This window comes from Corythoichthys intestinalis, chromosome 20, assembly GCF_030265065.1.
Source record: "Corythoichthys intestinalis isolate RoL2023-P3 chromosome 20, ASM3026506v1, whole genome shotgun sequence".
Taxonomy (NCBI): domain Eukaryota; kingdom Metazoa; phylum Chordata; class Actinopteri; order Syngnathiformes; family Syngnathidae; genus Corythoichthys; species Corythoichthys intestinalis.
The window spans coordinates 3,226,997-3,246,674 of NC_080414.1; the positions used below are offsets into that span (position 1 = coordinate 3,226,997).

The 19,678-nt window shown below is 38.3% G+C and overlaps 1 protein-coding gene across 4 annotated transcripts in view; it reads left to right on the forward strand.

Annotated features, from left to right (window-relative positions):
- Nucleotides 1-5,843: 5,843 nt before the first annotated feature.
- The window catches only part of phldb2b (pleckstrin homology-like domain, family B, member 2b), an 89,619-nt gene continuing 75,784 nt past the window's right edge, over nucleotides 5,844-19,678 (forward strand). For all 4 annotated transcript variants that reach the window (XM_057824686.1, XM_057824689.1, XM_057824687.1 and 1 more), the window contains exons 1-4: nucleotides 5,844-6,116; nucleotides 17,195-17,251; nucleotides 17,499-17,622; nucleotides 18,153-18,251. In XM_057824686.1, coding sequence (XP_057680669.1) covers nucleotides 6,081-6,116; nucleotides 17,195-17,251; nucleotides 17,499-17,622; nucleotides 18,153-18,251 — 316 coding nt within the window. In that variant the 5' untranslated portion in view covers nucleotides 5,844-6,080. The remainder of the gene's footprint in view (nucleotides 6,117-17,194; nucleotides 17,252-17,498; nucleotides 17,623-18,152; nucleotides 18,252-19,678) is intronic.

Sequence of the window (19,678 nt, forward strand, 5' to 3'; positions counted from 1 at the left end):
TATATTTCCCTGCACTTGCTCTATAAAATTAACATTGACTGACCACCACAATGTTTTTTATTCATTTCTTTTAGTGTATCTGAATGCTAAAGAGTTGTACTTTTGAACTAATTCATTAATTTTTCAAGCTTTTTATCTGAGTTTGTTCTACATGATCAAATGTCTGAGTGAGTGCTTGTCCGAGACTGGTGATTCCATACTTTTTGCTAGGGGTTGTAATTTCATCTGTAATGCTGGTTGACTTCCAAACATGGGACTGATCCTGGATTCACATTTTATCATTTGAATGAGATGTTGTCACACATATGCTGCAAATGTTCTGTTTATGTCAAAATAAAGACAAGCTGTTAAACGTGGAGAAATATCTGCTCTGTCAGCGCAACACATTTAACATCACTTTGCAAACAAAAGGGTGCCTAAACTTGAATAATCACCCCTGCCCGTTCGGTGCCAAGAAATGTTGTTTTGGCAGACCTTTTCATTTTTGTCTTTTGTCTTTAGTCTTAGTCATATTTTACTCATTACCGTAACATAAGACTTCATGATATATTGACGTGACACATTCCCTATTGACTGCATCATGCCTTCCCGGAGTGGGGCGTCCCCCACTCCGCTTCATTTATTAGCAGTCGGTCACATGCAGCGATCTAACGCCTGATTTAGGTTGAAAAAGTACGAAAGCTGTACCGCATGCAAACATTAAGGATTGTCTCAGGAGGATGTTCGAGGATTCAAGGTAATTATTATATGTTTCGTACCATGCGTGCATTTTGAAACGTTGAGAAAAAAGTCAATGGGAGAAATTAGCCGCTACAGCATTGGCATTATACTTCGCAATATTTACGTAAATAACAGCTAACTGCAAGGTTTTTTGCTTTTAACCAAGAATTGAGACCATTTTATGTCCACATCTATAAAGAATTCAGGGATTTAAGTGTTTATTCACAAGAATTTTCAACGCAAAAAGCTCTTTGTTGTACTAAGGGGGTCGCCACAGTGACCTAAAGACTAGCAGCACATTCAACATATTTATGCTAAATAAATGCTAACTGCCCGTTTTTTTGCTTTGAACCAAGAATCGAGACTGTTTTACATCCATATCTATAAAGAATTTAGGGATTTAAGCATTTATTCACAAGAATTTTCAACGCAAAAAGCTCTTTGTTGTACTAAGGGGGTCGCCACAGTGACCTAAAGACTAGCAGCACATTCAACATATTTATGCTAAATAAATGCTAACTGCCTGTTTTTTTGCTTTTAACCAAGAATCGAGACTGTTTTACATCCATATCTATAAAGAATTTAGGGATTTAAGCATTTATTCACAAGAATTTTCAACGTAAAAAGCTCTTTGTTTACATATGGCGGCCGCTAATTTGCTTACTGACAAGCATCATAGTTCGCAATATTTACATGAAATAAATGCTAACTGCACTTTTTTTTTTGCTTTTAACCAAGAATTAAGACTATTTTACGTCCATATGTATAAAGAATTTAGGGATTTAAGCATTTATTCACAAGAATTTTCAACGTAAAAAGCTGTTTGTTTACATATAGCGGCCGCTAATTTGCTTACTGACAAGCATCATAGTTCGCAATATTTACATGAAATAAATGCTAACTGCACTTTTTTTTTTTGCTTTATCAAGAATTAAGACTATTTTACGTCCATATGTATAAAGAATTTAGGGATTTAAGCATTTATTGACAAGAATTTTAAACATAAAAAGCTCTTTGTTTACATATGACGGCCACTAATTTGCTTACTGACATGCAACATAGTTCGCAATGTTTACATGAAATAAACGCTAACTGCACGTTTTATTTTGCTTTTGATCAAGAATCGAGACTGTTTTAAGACCATATCTATAAAGAATTCAGGGATTTAAGCATTTATTCACAAGTATTTTCAACGGAAAAAGCTCTTTGTCTGTGATACGGAGGCCACTAATTTGCCTACTGACTAGCATCGTAGTTCGCAATATTTAGGTAAAATAAATGCTAACGGAATTTTTTTTGTTTTGTTTTGTTTTAAACCAAGAATCGAGACTATTTTACGTCCATATCTATAAAGAATTCAGGGATTTGGGCATTTATTTACAAGAATTTTCAATGGAAAAAGCTTTTTGTCTGTGATACAGCGGCTGCTAATTTGTTTACTGACTAGCATCATAGTTCGCAATATTTACATAAATGCTAACTGCCCCGTTTTCTTTTTTTTTTTTTTTTTGCTTTTAGCCAAGAATCAAGACTGTTTTACGTCCATATCTATAAAGAATTCAGGGATTTAAGCATTTATTCGCAAGAATTTTCAACGGAAAAAGCTCTTTGTCTGTGTTTCCACTCGATCAGCTTTGACAGAGATAGGCCCAATGAATCAGCTCCGCGCCCCGTCAATACATTATGAAGTCTATGACCGTAATTTTCGACAGTTTTGACCATTATGGAGTAATTTTGCCATGTCATAATGAATAAATCCATTTTGAATTTTTCTTATTCCATTTTGACATGTATTTGTCATGACCATACTATTTATTTAGCAATTTGGGAAAAATAATTCGATAAAAAGAATATCCTGCAAAAATATTGGAGTACAGAGATTGAAACAATGACATTTTGCGGCTCTCTTCGCCGCATTTTCCTCGTTCTGAATCTTCCCCCTCAATGGGCTTGATTCTAAATCAGATGAAACCGTGACCCTGCCGACATCATCCTCCTGTTGGGGATGCTAGAGCCCTATAATGGTAGGCGTAGCTAAATGGCGGATTAAAAGACTAATTTCTCATCATCTGCGCTTTGCCAAATTGTTGTATATAGTCGAATCGTCTCAAAATATGATTCTAATTTACAAAATCATGCTGTTTAAGTTTTTTTTATGCTTTCACAGGCACTTGAAAGCCTAAAGAATCATTGCATATTCTCTCTTGCCAAGATCAGAAAACAAATCTGCAAACAAGCAAGATGGAGCGCAGCCTAGCTGGATAGACATCTTAAAATTCGGCAAGGAGGGAGAGGCACAGCACATCTCACATGGTTGATACAACCCAAACACTGCCACGATGCAAGCTGACGTAGAACATGAAAATGTCACGCATTGTGAACATATGACAGAAACGATGTCGCATTTTCGTCTCGTTTACTGGCATTCGTCTCGTTATGTTCTAGTTTCCCATGCCACGTTTTTAGCTCGTCACCGTCACATCATCGTCATGTAAAAATTGTGCGTCGACGAAATATTTTCGTAATTGTCATTTGATTGTTGACAAATCAACACTGGAGCCAAGTGTTGTTACATTCATTGCTTGTTGTTTGTGCGGGTGATGTCAGCTCTCTTGCTCCCAAGAAGCCACCACAAAGTGGCAATGGTTTTAAAGCTTATGGAAACACTTTGGGTTCAATTAAGTTGGACCGCAAGAAGTCTACTAACACCTCTTTGCTTTTTTTTCCCCATCTCCATATTTTCATCCTTGCCTTGATGTGCATGCGTGTTATTTCAAAACAGTTTTTCTGTACTTTTTTCTGATATTTTGCATTTTTTTAAATATATTTTTTTCCAATTTCACAGTCAAGATAAAAAGAAAGAAAGGGGAGGGCCAAGATGTGGTTAGTTCTCCAGGAAATGAATGAAGTCCTCCAAATTGTATGTTCTAAAGTATAGGATACTAGTAGGGATGCACTTTGTGGTACCGCAGCGTTGCATTCCAAGAGTAGAAGGAGCTTTTTAAAGGGTTAAGGTTTTGTTTTAGTGTTTTTGTGTGACCGCAGTACATTTTTAAGACTGCTCTTATCAGGTCACACACTTCACTTGAGCTATAGCCCAAACACAGACTTCCAAGTTTTGTCATGGTTCTGAATGAATCATGTTGTTGTTGAAGTCATCCTGTAAAGTGTGCCAAGTAAAACGCTAGAGTTTAGATATAGACCTAGGTGAACTGTCTAGACGTGATGAGACATGCTGGTGAGATTTTTTTGGATTGTGTGCATAGCGTTAGCAAAATGTTGATAGATACACAGGTCCCTCTTGTTAGTCAGTATGTGATGAATCCCTTAGTCTTTAATGTGTTGTAAAAAAGTGGAGAGAAGAAAATTGACATAGAGCGCTGCCATCAACATTACTGACCGAGAAGGGTTCAGCTGTGGCCCGCAATACTCGCAGGGTGCACCCGATGCTTTCAACGACCAATCAAATCAAGCTTCGCCAACCGCGCCCCCTGCTTTCACAAGCGTTCGTTATCTGCCATCCATAAGATTACAGTTTAGCTCACTGTCTAGTTACGATTTAGTTCCATCATCTTGGCGCGGTCTGTACAGTGACGTATAATACATGTTAGTGGATAGATAATTAATGAATTATTATCAGTTAATTGTTTATTTGTTATGTTTTATTATGTTATTTATTAATTCCGACTTACGCGGAAATTCAGGTTACGTCGCCTGCAATATTTACGTAAAATAAATGCTAACTGCATGTTTTGTTTTGTTTTGTTTTGTTTTGCTTTTAACCAAGAATTAAGACTGTTTTACGTCCATTAATAAAGAATTCAGGGATTTAAACATTTGTCCACAAGAATTTTCAACGGAAAAAGCTCTTTGTTTACATCTGGCGGCCGGTAATTTGCTGACTGACTAGCATCATAGTTCGCAATATTTACGGAAAATAAACGCTAACTGCCCGTTTTTTGTTGTTGTTTTTTTTTTTTTTTTTTTTTGCTTTTAACAAAAAATCGAGACTGTTTTACGTCCATATCTATAAAAAAAATTCTGGAATTTAAGCATTTATTCACAAGAATTTTCAACAGAAAAAGCTCTTTGTTTACATATGGTGGCTGCTAATTTCCTTACTGACTAGCCTCAGATATGCCTCATAGTTCAACATAGTTATGTAAAATAAATGCTAACTGCCCATTTTTTTGTTTTGTTTTTTTTTTTTTTTTGCTTTTTAACCAAGAAACGAGACTGTTTTACACCCATATCTATAAAGAATTCAGGGATTTCAGCATTTATTCGTAAGAATTTTCAACGTAAAAAGCTCTTTATGGTGATAAGGTGGCGCCACAGTGACATATTTACGTAAAACAAATGCTAACTGTCCATTTTTTTATTTTTTATTTTTTTTGCTTTTAACCAAGGACCGAGACTGTTTTACGTCCATATCTATAAAGAATTCAGGGATTTAAGCATTTATTCACAAGAATTTTCAACGGAAAATGCTCTATGTTTACTTACATATGGCGGCTGCTAATTTCCTTAATGACTAGCCTCATAGTTAGCAATATTTACGTCAAATAAATGCTACCTGCCTGTTTTTTGTTTTGCTTATAACCAAGAATCGAGAATCTTTGTGTTTTCACTCGGTCAGCTTTGACAGAGATGGATCCCCTATATATCGGCTCCGTGCCCCGTGTCCCGTCAATGCATTATGAAGTCTATGCTTGAGTAATATTATTTTAAAGTAACACTACTCGAGCAAAATATTTGGCTTTTCTACCCGCCTCTGCATACAATACAGCATTTTCCTTGTAATTTGACTATCCAAGCAAGGCCTCCAAGACTTTATCGCTGTTGTTAGCAAGGAAGAATGTTGGCTCTTCTTTGTTCCTTGTTCCTTTTCTCACCAGCCTAATAATTCAGCAGGCTTCACTCCTTCAACTGGAGAGAAAGGGTCAAGTTGAGGTGGTTTGTTAGCACCTGCCAATTAGAAGGCGAGTGTGTGTCCCGATGCTGTGTGTGGGGGGGAGTTTGAGTGTATGTGTGATAGAGAGAGAGAGAGCGACAGAGATTCCCTCCCCTTGTTCCAGTCCTTCTCCAGCTTGACTTCCAGCTGCTGTCACATTCCTCGACACGTCGCAATTGGCTGAGGCTGCCTGTTTTTTAATGTGTGTAGATATTGCAGTGCATGCATGTACTATGTGTCATTGCGGCTACGTATGTGTATGCATGGGCTAGGATGGAAAGTCTTTCACAGGTTGCCCATGCTGCTGTCAAGAAAGGGACGATAATCACAGGAGGAAACTAAAAAAGAGTTTTGGGTCATCCGTGAGGTTGAATCTGGATCACCGAGCTGCTGGATTCTCTTCTGCATGATGACAGAAGTGTCCTGTACGGCTTTAATCATGGTAAGCGTGTCGATATTTTTTTTGCAAAATAACTGTAGCTCAGGAATTTACAGCATTGTGTTGAATGGTTAATGATTAATGCACAACTTCATTACTACTAAGAGGAATGCAGACAAAAAAAAAAAAATCCAGACAGGAGACACTGAGTTATAAAAGTAGGTTGTAAAATTGTATAAGGAAATAACTTCTTATACACCACACTCAAGGGCTGTTATAGTTCAGCTTTGAAGCCACTGGATTTATTACCATTCCATAAAGTTAAGCTGGTCAATATGTTTATTGTTCAACTTTATTGCAGTGTGTTTTTGAGTCATTTGATTTCACCATAATTCATAATGAAGAGGATTAATACTTTATAGGTAGTCCAATACAGTGAACTGAAGTTAATGTAAAAACCATTGTTGCCAGGCTTGGTGGGGGATGAGGTGGAGACTGTCTGCTGTGTTTGCTCAACATACAATACAAGCAGTCATGTCTGTATTTTCATGACTTGTTGCATGCCAGATTGAGAACATCTGGATTATGGTGTATGCACATCTGAGGTATGCACTGTATATAACATATACTGTATAAATATAAAACACTATGTCCTGATGATGTATCTTTTCCCTGAAAGTAATATATACCTACAAATATATGCAGACACTGTTCAGTACTGTATATAGGCCTAAGCACAATAGATGAGCACCAGATAGTTTTATTGTGTTCATAAATAAACCAATTCCATTTTCCGCTATCATTTGCTTATTTAGAGTGAATCATGCACTCAAGGTTCATGGCAAAGGCATAGGTTTGGACGATATTACTATAATGCACATAATGCAAACAATGATCCAAATAAGGGACAACTAGCTTGACTTCGTTGTTCCTTGTAGAGGCTGGCCTGACCGCAGTAGTTTTACAGGTTAGCAAGTTTAATGTTATGCTAACTCCGATGCAGGTCAGAGTAGCAAAATTAGTGGTGTTTCCCCCACTTCCACATTATTGATGTCTTTTTGCATGACTTACAGTGGCTGCTGCTGGCTGAAAAAAATAAGACTTCAAATATCCCTCCTCTATGAAGGGAGTGGAGGAGGCGGCATGTTGTCGACATTAATCTGTTTTGACTGTGTGAGTATGTGTGTGTGTGTCTTTGTGGCGGAACGGGTGGGATTCAACTTATCAGCCAACCAAGCGTTCGTTTGAGGGGGTAAAAAAATGGACGGGACATTCAGCAAGTGAAAAGGGATAAATAAGTCTGAATATAATGAAAATAATTCACTCAATAATGGTAGGATCTATTCTATCATTACAATATATGGAAAGATAATTTAAATTACCTATATAACTGAACTCTTTTTAATGCAAATAATGTTGCTTAAAAGTTGGTGGGGACAATTTGAGCATCCTGAAAAATTGGTAGTGTTATGTCGCTACCGTCCTTATGCAAACCTACGCCCTTGGTAGGGACGCTATCACAGCATAAGTGTCATGTACACTTTTTGCCGGGGATGGGACATTTACAGAGGTGGGTAGAGTAGCCAAAAATTTTCCTCAAGTAAGAGTAGTGTTACTTCAAAATCATATTACTCAAGTAAAAGTAAAAGTAGCCATCCAAAAATATACTTAATTACAAGTAAAAAAGTTTCCAGTGAAAAGTATACTCAAATAATGAGTAACATTGTGAGTAACTGCTTTTTTTTTTTAAACAATGATAATTATTTTTGGGGGCGGCCGTGGCGCAGTTGGTAGCTGGAGTTGTCCTGAAACTGAAGGGTCAGCGGTTCGATTCCTGACTATGAATGCTGGACCTGCACCGGCACAGCTCCAACGACCTTGGCCGGCGGGACCCGGCATCCAGGCCAAATAGGCGAAATAGAAACAGACTCAGGCAAGGAGACAAGGTCACCGTATCACAGGTCAACAAAAGGTTCCTGAGAAAAATGGCAACGATTAGTTAAACATTCAGTATTTTGAAGGCTATCGCTGACAATGCTGACAATTACAGGCCTCTGTAATATTTTCAAGTGGGAGAACTTGCACAATTAGTGGTTGACTAAATACTTATTTACCCCACTGTAATGCAAATAAGGTTGCTTAAAAGTTGGTAGGGACAATTTGAGCATTCTGAAAAGTTGCTAGTGTTATGTCCCCACGGTCCCTATGCAAACCTATACCCTTGGTACATGGCACTAGTCAACTATGTTAAAAATCTGAGTAGTAAGTGACAATTCGGAGCACCTTCTCATCTATATGTCATGTCCTTTCCCCCATTCCTACCCCCAACTCTACAATCCAAACATGACTTGATCCCCTCCACGTGGTTCTTCAGGTGTTGTGTGGTCTTTGTAGAGACACCCACACTCATGGCTTTAAATTCAAAAGAGAGATGTCCACATCCTCTGAGTCAGCTGCCATAACAATGAACTTTCTTTCCTGTAAGGATACTGTGTTTCAGGTCATGGGCTGTCACCAAAATACACAGCAAAAGACCAACACATGCACCGGTTATTACAGCTTGAAAGCCTAGTTTTATGCTTTCTTTTCAACATAGTGCTGTTGACTGCTAAACAGAGCATGTTGTAATGACAAGGGGGGAAAATAAGACCCCTTTGCTCTATAGGAGTCACTAGGAGAAGGACTCCACATTAAACAGCATCTGTGATACAAAGATGGCTTTGTCAGGTGGGAGGAGGAGAGGGTGATGCTGGAATGTAAGGGGAGGGGAGTCCACTAAGAGACAGAAGGAAGACATACAAAGGGAGATAAGGAGAGTAAGAAAAGAATGTTATACTGTAAAATAGTGTAATAGCTTGTGAAAAATAAATAAATACAATGCTGCACTGTAACGCCTGATTTATGCTTCAGCGTTGTGTTGACGGCAGATCAACGGCGTAGACCATACCTCATCATTGACCATTCGAAGTTCTTCGTCAACGGAACGCGTTGCTCTGTCATTCAGCACCAAGCCACTAGAGGTGTGGGGCTTTTTCTTTGTACGGCTTTCGGGGACTCTTCTCGAATTCTATTGGCAATGGAGATGGAACGTGTGTATTTGCAGCTGCAACTGATCAATATTAAGAAATGTTGTGAATAGGGGTTGACGGATATATTGGCCGGATGATATATTAGCCCGATACATGGAATTTTTTCCAACATTGGCCAATTAACAAAAAAAAGTCGATTAAAAAAAGGATTTTGATCAGGCATCTGTGTGGGCAACTGAGGGCGCCGCTGACTTAAACTCAAAAACTTAGCTTGCAATCAGCCATCAGGTGAATACCGTCACCTGCTGTATTGGGAGTGTGGTGTTTTTTATTGGTCAATATTAGGGTTGTTCCGATCATGTTTTTTTTTTTGCTCCCGATCGTTTTAGTTTGAATATTTACCGATCCCGATATTTCCTGATCCGATTGCTTTTTTTTTTTTTTTTGCTCCCGATTCAATTCCAATCATTCCCGATAATTTTTCCCGATCATATACATTTTGGCAATGCATTAAGAAAAAAATGAATAAAACTCGGACGAATATATACATTCAACACACAGTACATAAGTACTGTATTTGTTTATTATGACAATAAATCCTCAGGTTGGCGTTTACATTATTAACATTCTTTCTGTGAGAGGGATCCACGGATAGAAAGACTTGTAATTCTTAAAGGATAAATGTGACTTTGTATATTGTGACTAAATATTGCCATCTAGTGTATTTGTTGAGCTTTCAGTAAATGATACTGCAGCCATTCAACCCAAATGCATGATGGGAAGTGCAACCATGACTGTGCATAGGGGCACCAATTGATATATCTTCTCTGCGTTGGGAAAGAACATAGGGTGTTAAGAAAATGATCAACTACTACCTATCTTCCCCACATTGCGTTCCACATTAATTTTAATTGCTGAGAGAGCGATTGTAAGGCTTTAGCCAAATATAAAAAGGCTCCAAAGGCTGTCCAACTTCTCTCTGCTCATTATACGCTGCGTTTAGCTCTATATATTGGTAAAACGGCGCCTTTATAGATTGAATGCAGCAACGCGTGAGTGAGTCGTGCAGCGCATGCGTTAATTATTTAACGTGATTAATTAAGAAAAAATAATTACCGCCGTTAACGCAATAAATTTCATAGCCCTACTTTAAGCCAAAACTACTCTGGATGAGTGTAAGACATTTTGTCTGTAACACTATATACAATTAGAAAACGATTTAAATAAATAAAATAAAAAAATAAAATAAAAAATAAAATAAAATAAAAAAAAAATATATATATATATATATATATATATATATATATATATATATATATAAAAAAGGCATGTCCAATATTTTTTTGCCGATTCCGATACTTTGAAAATGACGTGATCGGACCCGATCGATCGGGACATCTTTAGTCAATATCTTGTTCACCCGCCTAATCTTGCTTGTACTCTGCTCTCGGAGTCTTGTCAGTCGTGTTATCAGTTGGATATTGGGCGTTCTCCGGCGTTTCTTGTGTTGTGACAGAGCGTCCCACCATTTGTTCTGGACTGTCCGGCAGAACTGATTGCGAGAGTTAGGGTAGGTAGAGTCCTTCATAGGCAATTACTCATTATTTGAGTACTGTAGTATTTTCCCCAAATACATTTTACTTGATAATGGTGTATATTTTTTTAGATTGCTTTAAAATTTTGAATTGAAATATTTGTCCCATTATTTAGCATCAGGATCTGTGAGAGCCTCTAATTTGCACATTTAGGAAAATATTAGAGTGCCAGAAGTACATTATACATTCTTTTATGTCTGGAAGTGGGTCGACACACCATTGTGCTTTGAATTTAACAAGACTGCTGCGTACGTGTCTGTACCTGCCCGGAGATGGGAATTCACCTGGTGCAACAAGAAAGACGGTGTTGTGTGAAGAATGCAAAATTCTAATTCATGAAAGATTTTTCCTCAAGACTTTTTCTTGTGGGGATGGAAATATTATTTCAGTGCACCGTTTGTTTTGTCTTCACGGATTAAAAAAAAGTGGAACGGGAAGCCTGTAATTTTTTATTTCAACCAAAGCAACAGAAGTGTGACTTGATCTATGCATGTATGTGGATTCTAGAGGTAAATGGGTTTGTGTTATACAAAGGCAGCACAGGAAACAACCTCGGAGAGGAAGTTGGCAGGATTTCAGGGAAGTGGTCAGGAGGAGACTTTGATATTCTTTTCCTAAACTGGGGATCGGCCAGGCTGGATAAACTATTGGAGAAATGGAGAGAATGAGGGGGGAAATACTTTAAAACATTGCCTGCAAACCATGTAGAGTATTAGAAGGCTCTTGCGGGTTTGCATGGTTTAAGAACAGGTTTAAATTAGGATTAAAGACTACTATGAATAAAATCATTTTTTCCCAAAGAAGTAAAACTGTATCTACATATGCATTGTAGGTTAAGACAATACCTTGTCAGGGGTGTCACTAGACCAAAAGCAATCCTGGGGCACAGTGAGACACTGCCACTTATCTATCATAAAAAGTCAGAAATATGGCTTTAAACTACAGTGGTACCTTGACATACGATCATTTCAACACACGATCTTTTTGACATCCGACGTAAAATTTGACTCACAATTTGTTTCTTCATCTGACGATATGCTTGAAATACAACAACATGACAGCACCGCAGACGAACGCACGGCAAAATTTCTCGTGCGAGAAGTCAACACAGGTTTCAAAAAGGTTGGTAAAGGTGGTCAAACAAGGAAAAAGATGACACTTACCAATGAAATGAAGATGCAAATTATAGAAAAATATGAGCGTGGGGTGCGTATCCGTGAACTTGCTCAACGGTCCTCCACCGACCACCGTTCAGCAGCCTTTATGAGTAGGGCTTTCAAAAATATCGCGTTAACAGGGGGTATTTAATTTTTTCAATTAATCACGTTAAAATATTTGACGCAATTAACGCACATGCCCCGCTCAAACAGATTAAAATGACAGCACGGTGCAATGCCAACTTGTTACTTGTGTTTTTTGGAGTTTTGTCGCCCTCTGCTGGCACTTGGGTGCGACTAATTTTATGGGTTTAAGCACCCATGAGCATTATGTAATTATTGACATCAACAATGGCTGCTAGTTTTTTTTTTTATTGAAAATTCTACAAATTTTATTAAAACGAAAACATTAAGAGGGGTTTTAATATAAAATTTCGATAACTTGTACTAACTTTTATCGTTTAAGAACTACAAGTCTTTCTATTCATGGATCGCTTTCAGAAAATGTTAATAATGTTAATGCCACCTTGTTGGTTTATTGTTATAATAAACAAATACAGTACTTATGTACCGTATGTTGAATGTATATATCCATCTTGTGTCTTTCCGTTCCAACAATAATTTACAGAAAAATATGGCATATTTTATAGATGGTTTGAATTGCGATTAATAATGATTAATTACGATTAATTAATTTTTAAGCTGTATTTAACTCGATTAAAAATTTTAATTTTTTGACAGCCCTATTTATGAGTTAAGATGACAATTATTATGGTAACATTGCCAAAGAAATCGCCAGCTTCGACAGGTTTTTATTATTTAAATTTCAGAACTTATCCAACACAAAACGCCTCCTGACCGCCAAAGTTGACGGTGTTCTCAAGAAAAAAATTGAAGCGAAAGTAAACTCTCAGCTGCCACGTTAGCCACATGGTGCATTCAAGTACAGAAAAAAACGTCCGCCACATTAGAACCCGATTCGTTACACTATTACAGGAATTATTATTATATTATTATTCCGATTTTTATTTAAAATTTATTTGTTTTGCTATGTGTAATTGCCATTTGTAATAGTACCAGCAGAATTTATTAACGATTTAGTATAGGTTTTTGTGCTGTGGAACGAATTAATGGGATTACAATGTATTCTTATGGGAAAATCCTCCTCGACATACGACCATTTCGACTTACAAACAAGGTCCTGGAACGAATTAACTTCGTATGTAGAAGTACCAGTGTATATATAATCAAACCAAAATACAAGTTACTGTAAAAAAAAAAAAAAGTAACATTTTTTATTTTTCAGCCAACTGTTATGCAATTATTCAGTGTTTCTCAACTTATATTTTGATTGCCTGTAATCATTAATTGAGGTCTTATATTTAGTTGAAAAAAAAAAACGACTTTAAAAAATTATTCACTCACATATTTTAAACTTTTAACAAATTACATGACAATGAAAACATTAGCGTCTGTAAATAAGTCACGGATATCTACCTCATAACTATCGCTGAATTGCATATTTTCGCTGCCCCAATATTTCAGATGATAAATAATCGATCCAAACAAAAAAAAAAAATTTGAAAAAAAAAAAGTTTAGAAGGATAAATATATGAAAATGAAAATCTCGACCACTCCTTGATGTCTGTGATTTCTGCATCGCAATCCTTGTTATATGACAATATTTCACCCATAAAATCCCCCCAAAATCCGGCTGTGGCCATTCACAGCTGTGTCTTGACACTCGGTCATACATGCTACATGGAGTTTTTGGATCGAAAACAGGTAAGTACCCGATAATATACCGTTAAAGTCGTGGCGTCTGTAATTCTGCTCTCGCGTGCTCTCACCGCCAGATAGGGTTTTTCTGTGTAAAAAAACTTTTCTTTTTTTTTTTTAAGTGCCCTCCTGTTCAAAATTTTTCTTCACCCCGAAAATTGAGATTTTAAGCTTTCCAATGATGTATCACACATGCATATCGGACTACTTTGAAAGTTGGCCAAATTGGGGGCCGAATTTCAAGTCACCTTTGTGTTTTGCGCCATTAAAATCATAGCATCACCTGAGCGTTTTCCGCCATATACAAGTCACACCGGAGTATAAGTCGCATTTTTCTGGGAAATTCACTTGATAAAAATCAACACATAGAACAGATATGTCATCTTGAAAGGCAATTTAAAATAAAAATACAATAAAGAACAACAGGCTCAACAAGTGTACAGTATGATAATGTTACATGATGCATGAACAACGAAATGCTAATACACTGTCCTCACCAGGACGCTACGGCTTGATCCTGGCTATACAGCGAGCTAATTCCGTTATGACACCATCATTTGAAGAGTGAAACTAAAAATAGAAATAATACAAATCAATTTCGTCCTCGATACCAAACAGGTTCGCATCAACGTAAATAATTAATAATTAGCTGCTATCATAGCAATGACACAAACGGTTAGCATGCATTCGCTAGCATTAGCACATCGTTCAAACAACCACACAACTGGCTCTAAGTGTCCGATCCCGGGTGGAAAACACACAACAACAACAGAAAAGATTATACACACAGGCGTGGTCTCTGTAGAGATATTTTACAAGCATAAACAATGAACGTACGTTCGCAGCCATGATTTTCTCTCTCTCGCTAACTCGCCCACTCGCTCAGAGCTGCGTAGCTGTCAGTCTTCTTCTGGCGTCTGAGGGCTCTTCTTCGCGTAAACAAGTGCGAGTGCCCCCACTTGGGCGTGAAAGCGCCACAAACTAAAAGCATGCATTTCAATATATAAAATTCAACAATACAATTGAACACACATTGCCAAAGGCAGCACACGAACGTGGCCGGTATGTTAACGTAACATAGCTATTAAGAGTTATTCAGATAATTATAGCGTAAAGAACATGCTAACAAGTGTACCAAACCATCAGTGTCACTCCAAAACACCAAAATAACATGTGAAATGATAAAATAATGTGTTAACAATTTCACACATAAGTCGCTCCTGAGTATAAGTCGCACCCCCAGCCAAACTATGAAAAAAAACTGCGACTTATAGTCCGGAAAATACGGTAATCATATTTATTATTCGAAATGTCTGTCATTTCTAGCTTAGAATCATTAATTGATGTCTAATATTTAGTTTTTAAAAAACGACTTTAAAGAATTGTTCACTCGCATATTTTAAACTCGCGACCCTAGTTATATCACCATGAAATTTTTCTCCCCGAGAAAATTGAGATTTTAAACTTTCCAATGACATATCACACATGCATATAGGACCATTTTTTAAATTTGGCCAAATTGGGGGTCTCAGAGCGGAACTTCAAGTCACCTGAGTGTTTTCCGCCATATTAAATAGGCACATTCTGTCGATTATGCTATGTAGATTTACATACAGTGTGTGTTGGGTAACAGAGGATAGCATTCGAAACAGAAAGCGTCCTGTACATTGCCTAGAGGAAGGAAGCAGTCAGTAATCATCTGGCTATGGTGATGACCCGTTAGAGTATTTTCCTGTGTGTGGAGCATGAGGAGCACATTTTTGTAAATTCCCCCAATTTGTAGGAATATAAACATATTTCCATAACATGAAATATTTCTGACACATACAAACAAGCCACTGTCATGACACTCCCTAACCATCAAGTTGGGAGTGTTCTGTATCCATGGAACATTTCTAGCAGCTCTGCCCACTGCACGCTGTGTATGTAGGGGTATGCATGCATCTGTGTGTGTTAAATTGTGAGCACATGCGTATTTTCATGTGTGTTTGTTTTGCTCTTAAGTGGTATTTTCCCTTTGGAACACTTTCACTGAAAATGTTTCTCTCATGTGCCAGCTGAGCGTGCAAGCACAGCTGTTTACAAGCTTCCATATATGTACTATAGCTATATATATCTAAATGGTGTCGGAGAAAATTATTCATCATCTGATTGGTTGTTTGCTATTGGTCATTTGGTACACTGCACAATGATGTCACCAATCCCGCAATGGCGTACCGCAAGCCACTCGTCACTTTTGCTCATTAATATTCATGACATTAGCAATTGTTGCTAGGCGGGTCAACCTCCCATTTGTCCCTCATGCAAGATGCATGTAAATAGTGTACGAACGAGATGTTTACTGAGCTAAACCTACCGATTCTGTCCGAAAATGATGTCCCTGGTGCCAAATTCACTGGTAAAGAACAACATAAAAATATTCAGTTAAAGAGATAGCTTGACTGTTGAGGGCTGAAAAACACGAGCCAAGCTGATCCAGAGTTAGCTTATTTACCGACAGGTTTTTCTTGTGTGCATTGCCTTACGCCACTGACAATGGCATTCTCCTGTTTCAACAATCTATCCTTTACCACCATATGCCATGTCTTTCCTATATATTATATCCTCTTGTTGTCTTATGTCTCTGACCGTTTTGGGGGGCAATTTACATTGCTATATTTGTGTAGCAATTGCAAATGCTACTCAGTAACAGCCAGCTAACACTTTTAATTTTTTCATTAATAACAAATCTTAATTCTATTATTTATTTACACTTCCCCGTACTAATGTTTTTTACAACAGAAAAGGCAACAACAGTGGCAGTCAGATACCATTTTAATTTTTTTCATGTCATTCATTGTCAGACAGAAGCAGCACAGCAAAACACTACGCTAAAAATAAGTAAAAATATCAAAATGGCTTACCTCTTCGTCCTCTGTAAGACCATGTCCCCCAACAAAATGTTTACTGCATATGAAGCTGAATGGCTTCACCTTGCTGGCGTTAAACTGATCTTTTGGACGTCCGTACGAGTTGATCCATTCTTCACATTTTTTCCTCCGAGTTTTTGGTTTCGGGAAACGTACAGTATGAAGAAAACATCCTTCATATGACGTAATGTCTAGAGTCGGTTCTAAAAGTTCCATAGCAGCAGTGCTTGATCGGCATGTTCTTTTTTGAAAGCTTACCGGAGAAAACAAGCAGAAATAACATGGATTGGAGGACGTGTCTATAATGATCCACTTACGCGTTACGATGGTGACGTCACGGTCTAAAAAAGCATTCGTACGCTACGCTATTTAGATCAATTCACGGTGCAATTTGAATCCATAAGTTTTGCTCGATTGCACGGGGAATGGAGTTACAACATAGTACACGTGATACTCTAATGGTAGCTAGTACTACTTGATTGAAGCCAGACATAAAGAAAATATAGACGGAAAGACATGAATTATAGAGTAGATATTATTTGTGCCAATAGGTGAATGTTTTGTTGTCTGTAATAATGGCTGCTGCTCTAATACTGTGTCCCTATGTTGCCCCTTTTTGAGGAAAATGTGTGTGTCTGGCCTCAGTTGACCTTATCTTAACCACTGTTGCAGGACTCCGAGATGATGTCACAACCAGAGTCAGATCAGATCCCTCCGGTTGACCACAAGGTAATGCACATTATATGCATAGACTTTGAGTTCTCCAGAGTTTTCAATGTCCAAATTACTCTAATTCATCTTAAACGTTTTTCGTCTTCCTGGAGGTGGCGTAACAGAAAATAATTGAGAAGCACTGGGCCAACCCTTCTCTAGTTTATTCTCACTCTCCACTGTAATTCACATTTTATTTGGTCCAGAATGAAATACTGTTGTCAAGATTATACAGTTCCCTTTCAACAGTTGTGATTGTTTGCAGTCTGCACCACTTAACCTGGTTGACACAGGAAAGGGTCTCAAGGTCCAAACAGCCACACCTCATCTGGTTAGCCTGGGCAGTGGGAGACTAAGTGTTGCTATTACCTTGCTGCCACTAAAAGAAGGTAAGAAGACACAAAAGGACTCTTTTGCAGTAGAGTCACTTACTGCAGTTTTTTAAATTCTACTCTTTGATCCAACTTGATGTTTATAACTGAACGTTACAGATGTTGCATGTGGTGTGGTGGGGAAAAATGTGCATTTGCCTTTGGGTCAAAAGTTCTTGTGGAACAGCTGATGGTTACAATGAGTCACAGCATCCAGAAATTACATAGTACGCAAGTGGATAATTTCCAAGTACAGTACTGTACAATACATTTTTTTATGTTATCTAGCGCCCTCTGCAGTTTCTATTTGCATTTTTCTGCACTGCCAACAACAGTATTTTTATCTTATTTTTCTTAAAGTTTAGAGTCTGTAAGCACGACACTCACATTTGAATGAATAGTTCTGACAATGACAGCAGTAGGTTTGGTGAACAAACCCTATATCTCTTGGACCAAAGTTGCCATTAATATAATTAAACATATATCCAGGAATTTGCAGACAACAGAGACACAGTTGTGCATAATCTGATTAGATCTTTATCTCAAAGGTGTGACCCGCATAGGGCGAGAAGATGCCCCAACGCCTCAAGATATCGCCATCCAGGGCCCTGGGATCGAAGCGGAACACTGCCTAATCTTCAATGAAGGTCATTACTAGATTACTATCTCTTTCATGACTTTTGATTCTTGCGTGTCCTTAAAATATTAAATTAAAAATGTTAAAACAAGGACATTTAGCTAATTGGACTAATGAGTTAATAGCATTTACTAGGACTATTCAGACAAATCAAATCTATGCTGTCTCTGTGAGTAATAGCAGCAACGTGACTTCCTCTGTTGTCAGCTTACAAAATAAATCGTGTATGAAAATTCAAAAACATAATGGCCAGTATATTGGTACCTCTATGAACATCACTACACACAGAATTTTCAGGTTAAGACACGCCTCTTGTTAAGAAAGAAATTTCAGGATACAAAAGGCAAAAATATAGTATGGCTGGTACTAGCAGCTCCGAGAGTTTACTGAACATAACATACGTGTATCTGCTCTGCTATTGGCTATTGCCTAGCATTCCTGGCATCCAATTGGCTAAGATGTACCTCTACTCTACGTGTACTGTATGTGTGGATCCCAGCGTCCTCTTTATCCGTGTCACATTCTGTTGCTGGTTAGATTTTGTTTTCCATTACAGAGCCGGCGGTGTGGGCGTTCCCATCATCGCACCTGCGGCTAATTCCAGCAACTCAACAGTTGTATATAACGCCGGCGACCCAAGCCAACGTTGCCGAGATATTTGCTTGCTGTTTGCCATTCTATACCAGTACTTTCGAGGCTCATTGGATTTGCTAGTTTATGCGTCAGCTGTTTTTTCGTTTGGTGATTCCTCTACCTTGTGCAGGTATTGAGTGTGATTACTTTTGTTATCTTGTTGGCTCGCTGCCCACCGCTTAGTTTAGTGTTATTTGATCCCCGTCGACCTCTTGTCACGGACTCCTTTTGTTATTCTCCCTTTTTCCGCGATCGCGTGTTTTTTAGTTGTATTAAAAACCCCTTTTACTATTCCCTCTGTCTCTTGTCTGCTCTTTGGTCCAATCTTGTTTTCCGCGTTCGCGGATCGTAACAGAATATCTCGGCCAAGATGGACCATGCAGACAATGAGCCATTAGCCCAGGCGTTTTCCGACCCGAGGGAGCACGCAAATCCGCTCGATCGTGTGCTCCATGAAATTAGTTCGACGATTAACAAACTTACTGTCAACATGCGCTCTCTTGATGCACGGGTGGACCAGGTTTGCGCTCGTCGTCTCGTTTCCGCCACAGCCATGGCTCCAACGCATGTCCACCTTGCCGCACAAGCTGCCCCGGCTTCCTCTCCATTGCGTGAGCCCAATATCCCACACCCGCCACGCTACGGTGGGGAAACCGGCTCGTGTGGGCAGTTTTTGCATCAATGTTCCTTAGTTTTTGACCAACAACCCCTCACGTATTCTACCGATAGATCCCGGGTCGCGTTTGTCATGAGCCTTCTCTCCGGTAAGGCAGCATCTTGGTCCATGGCAATCAGCAAACAGCA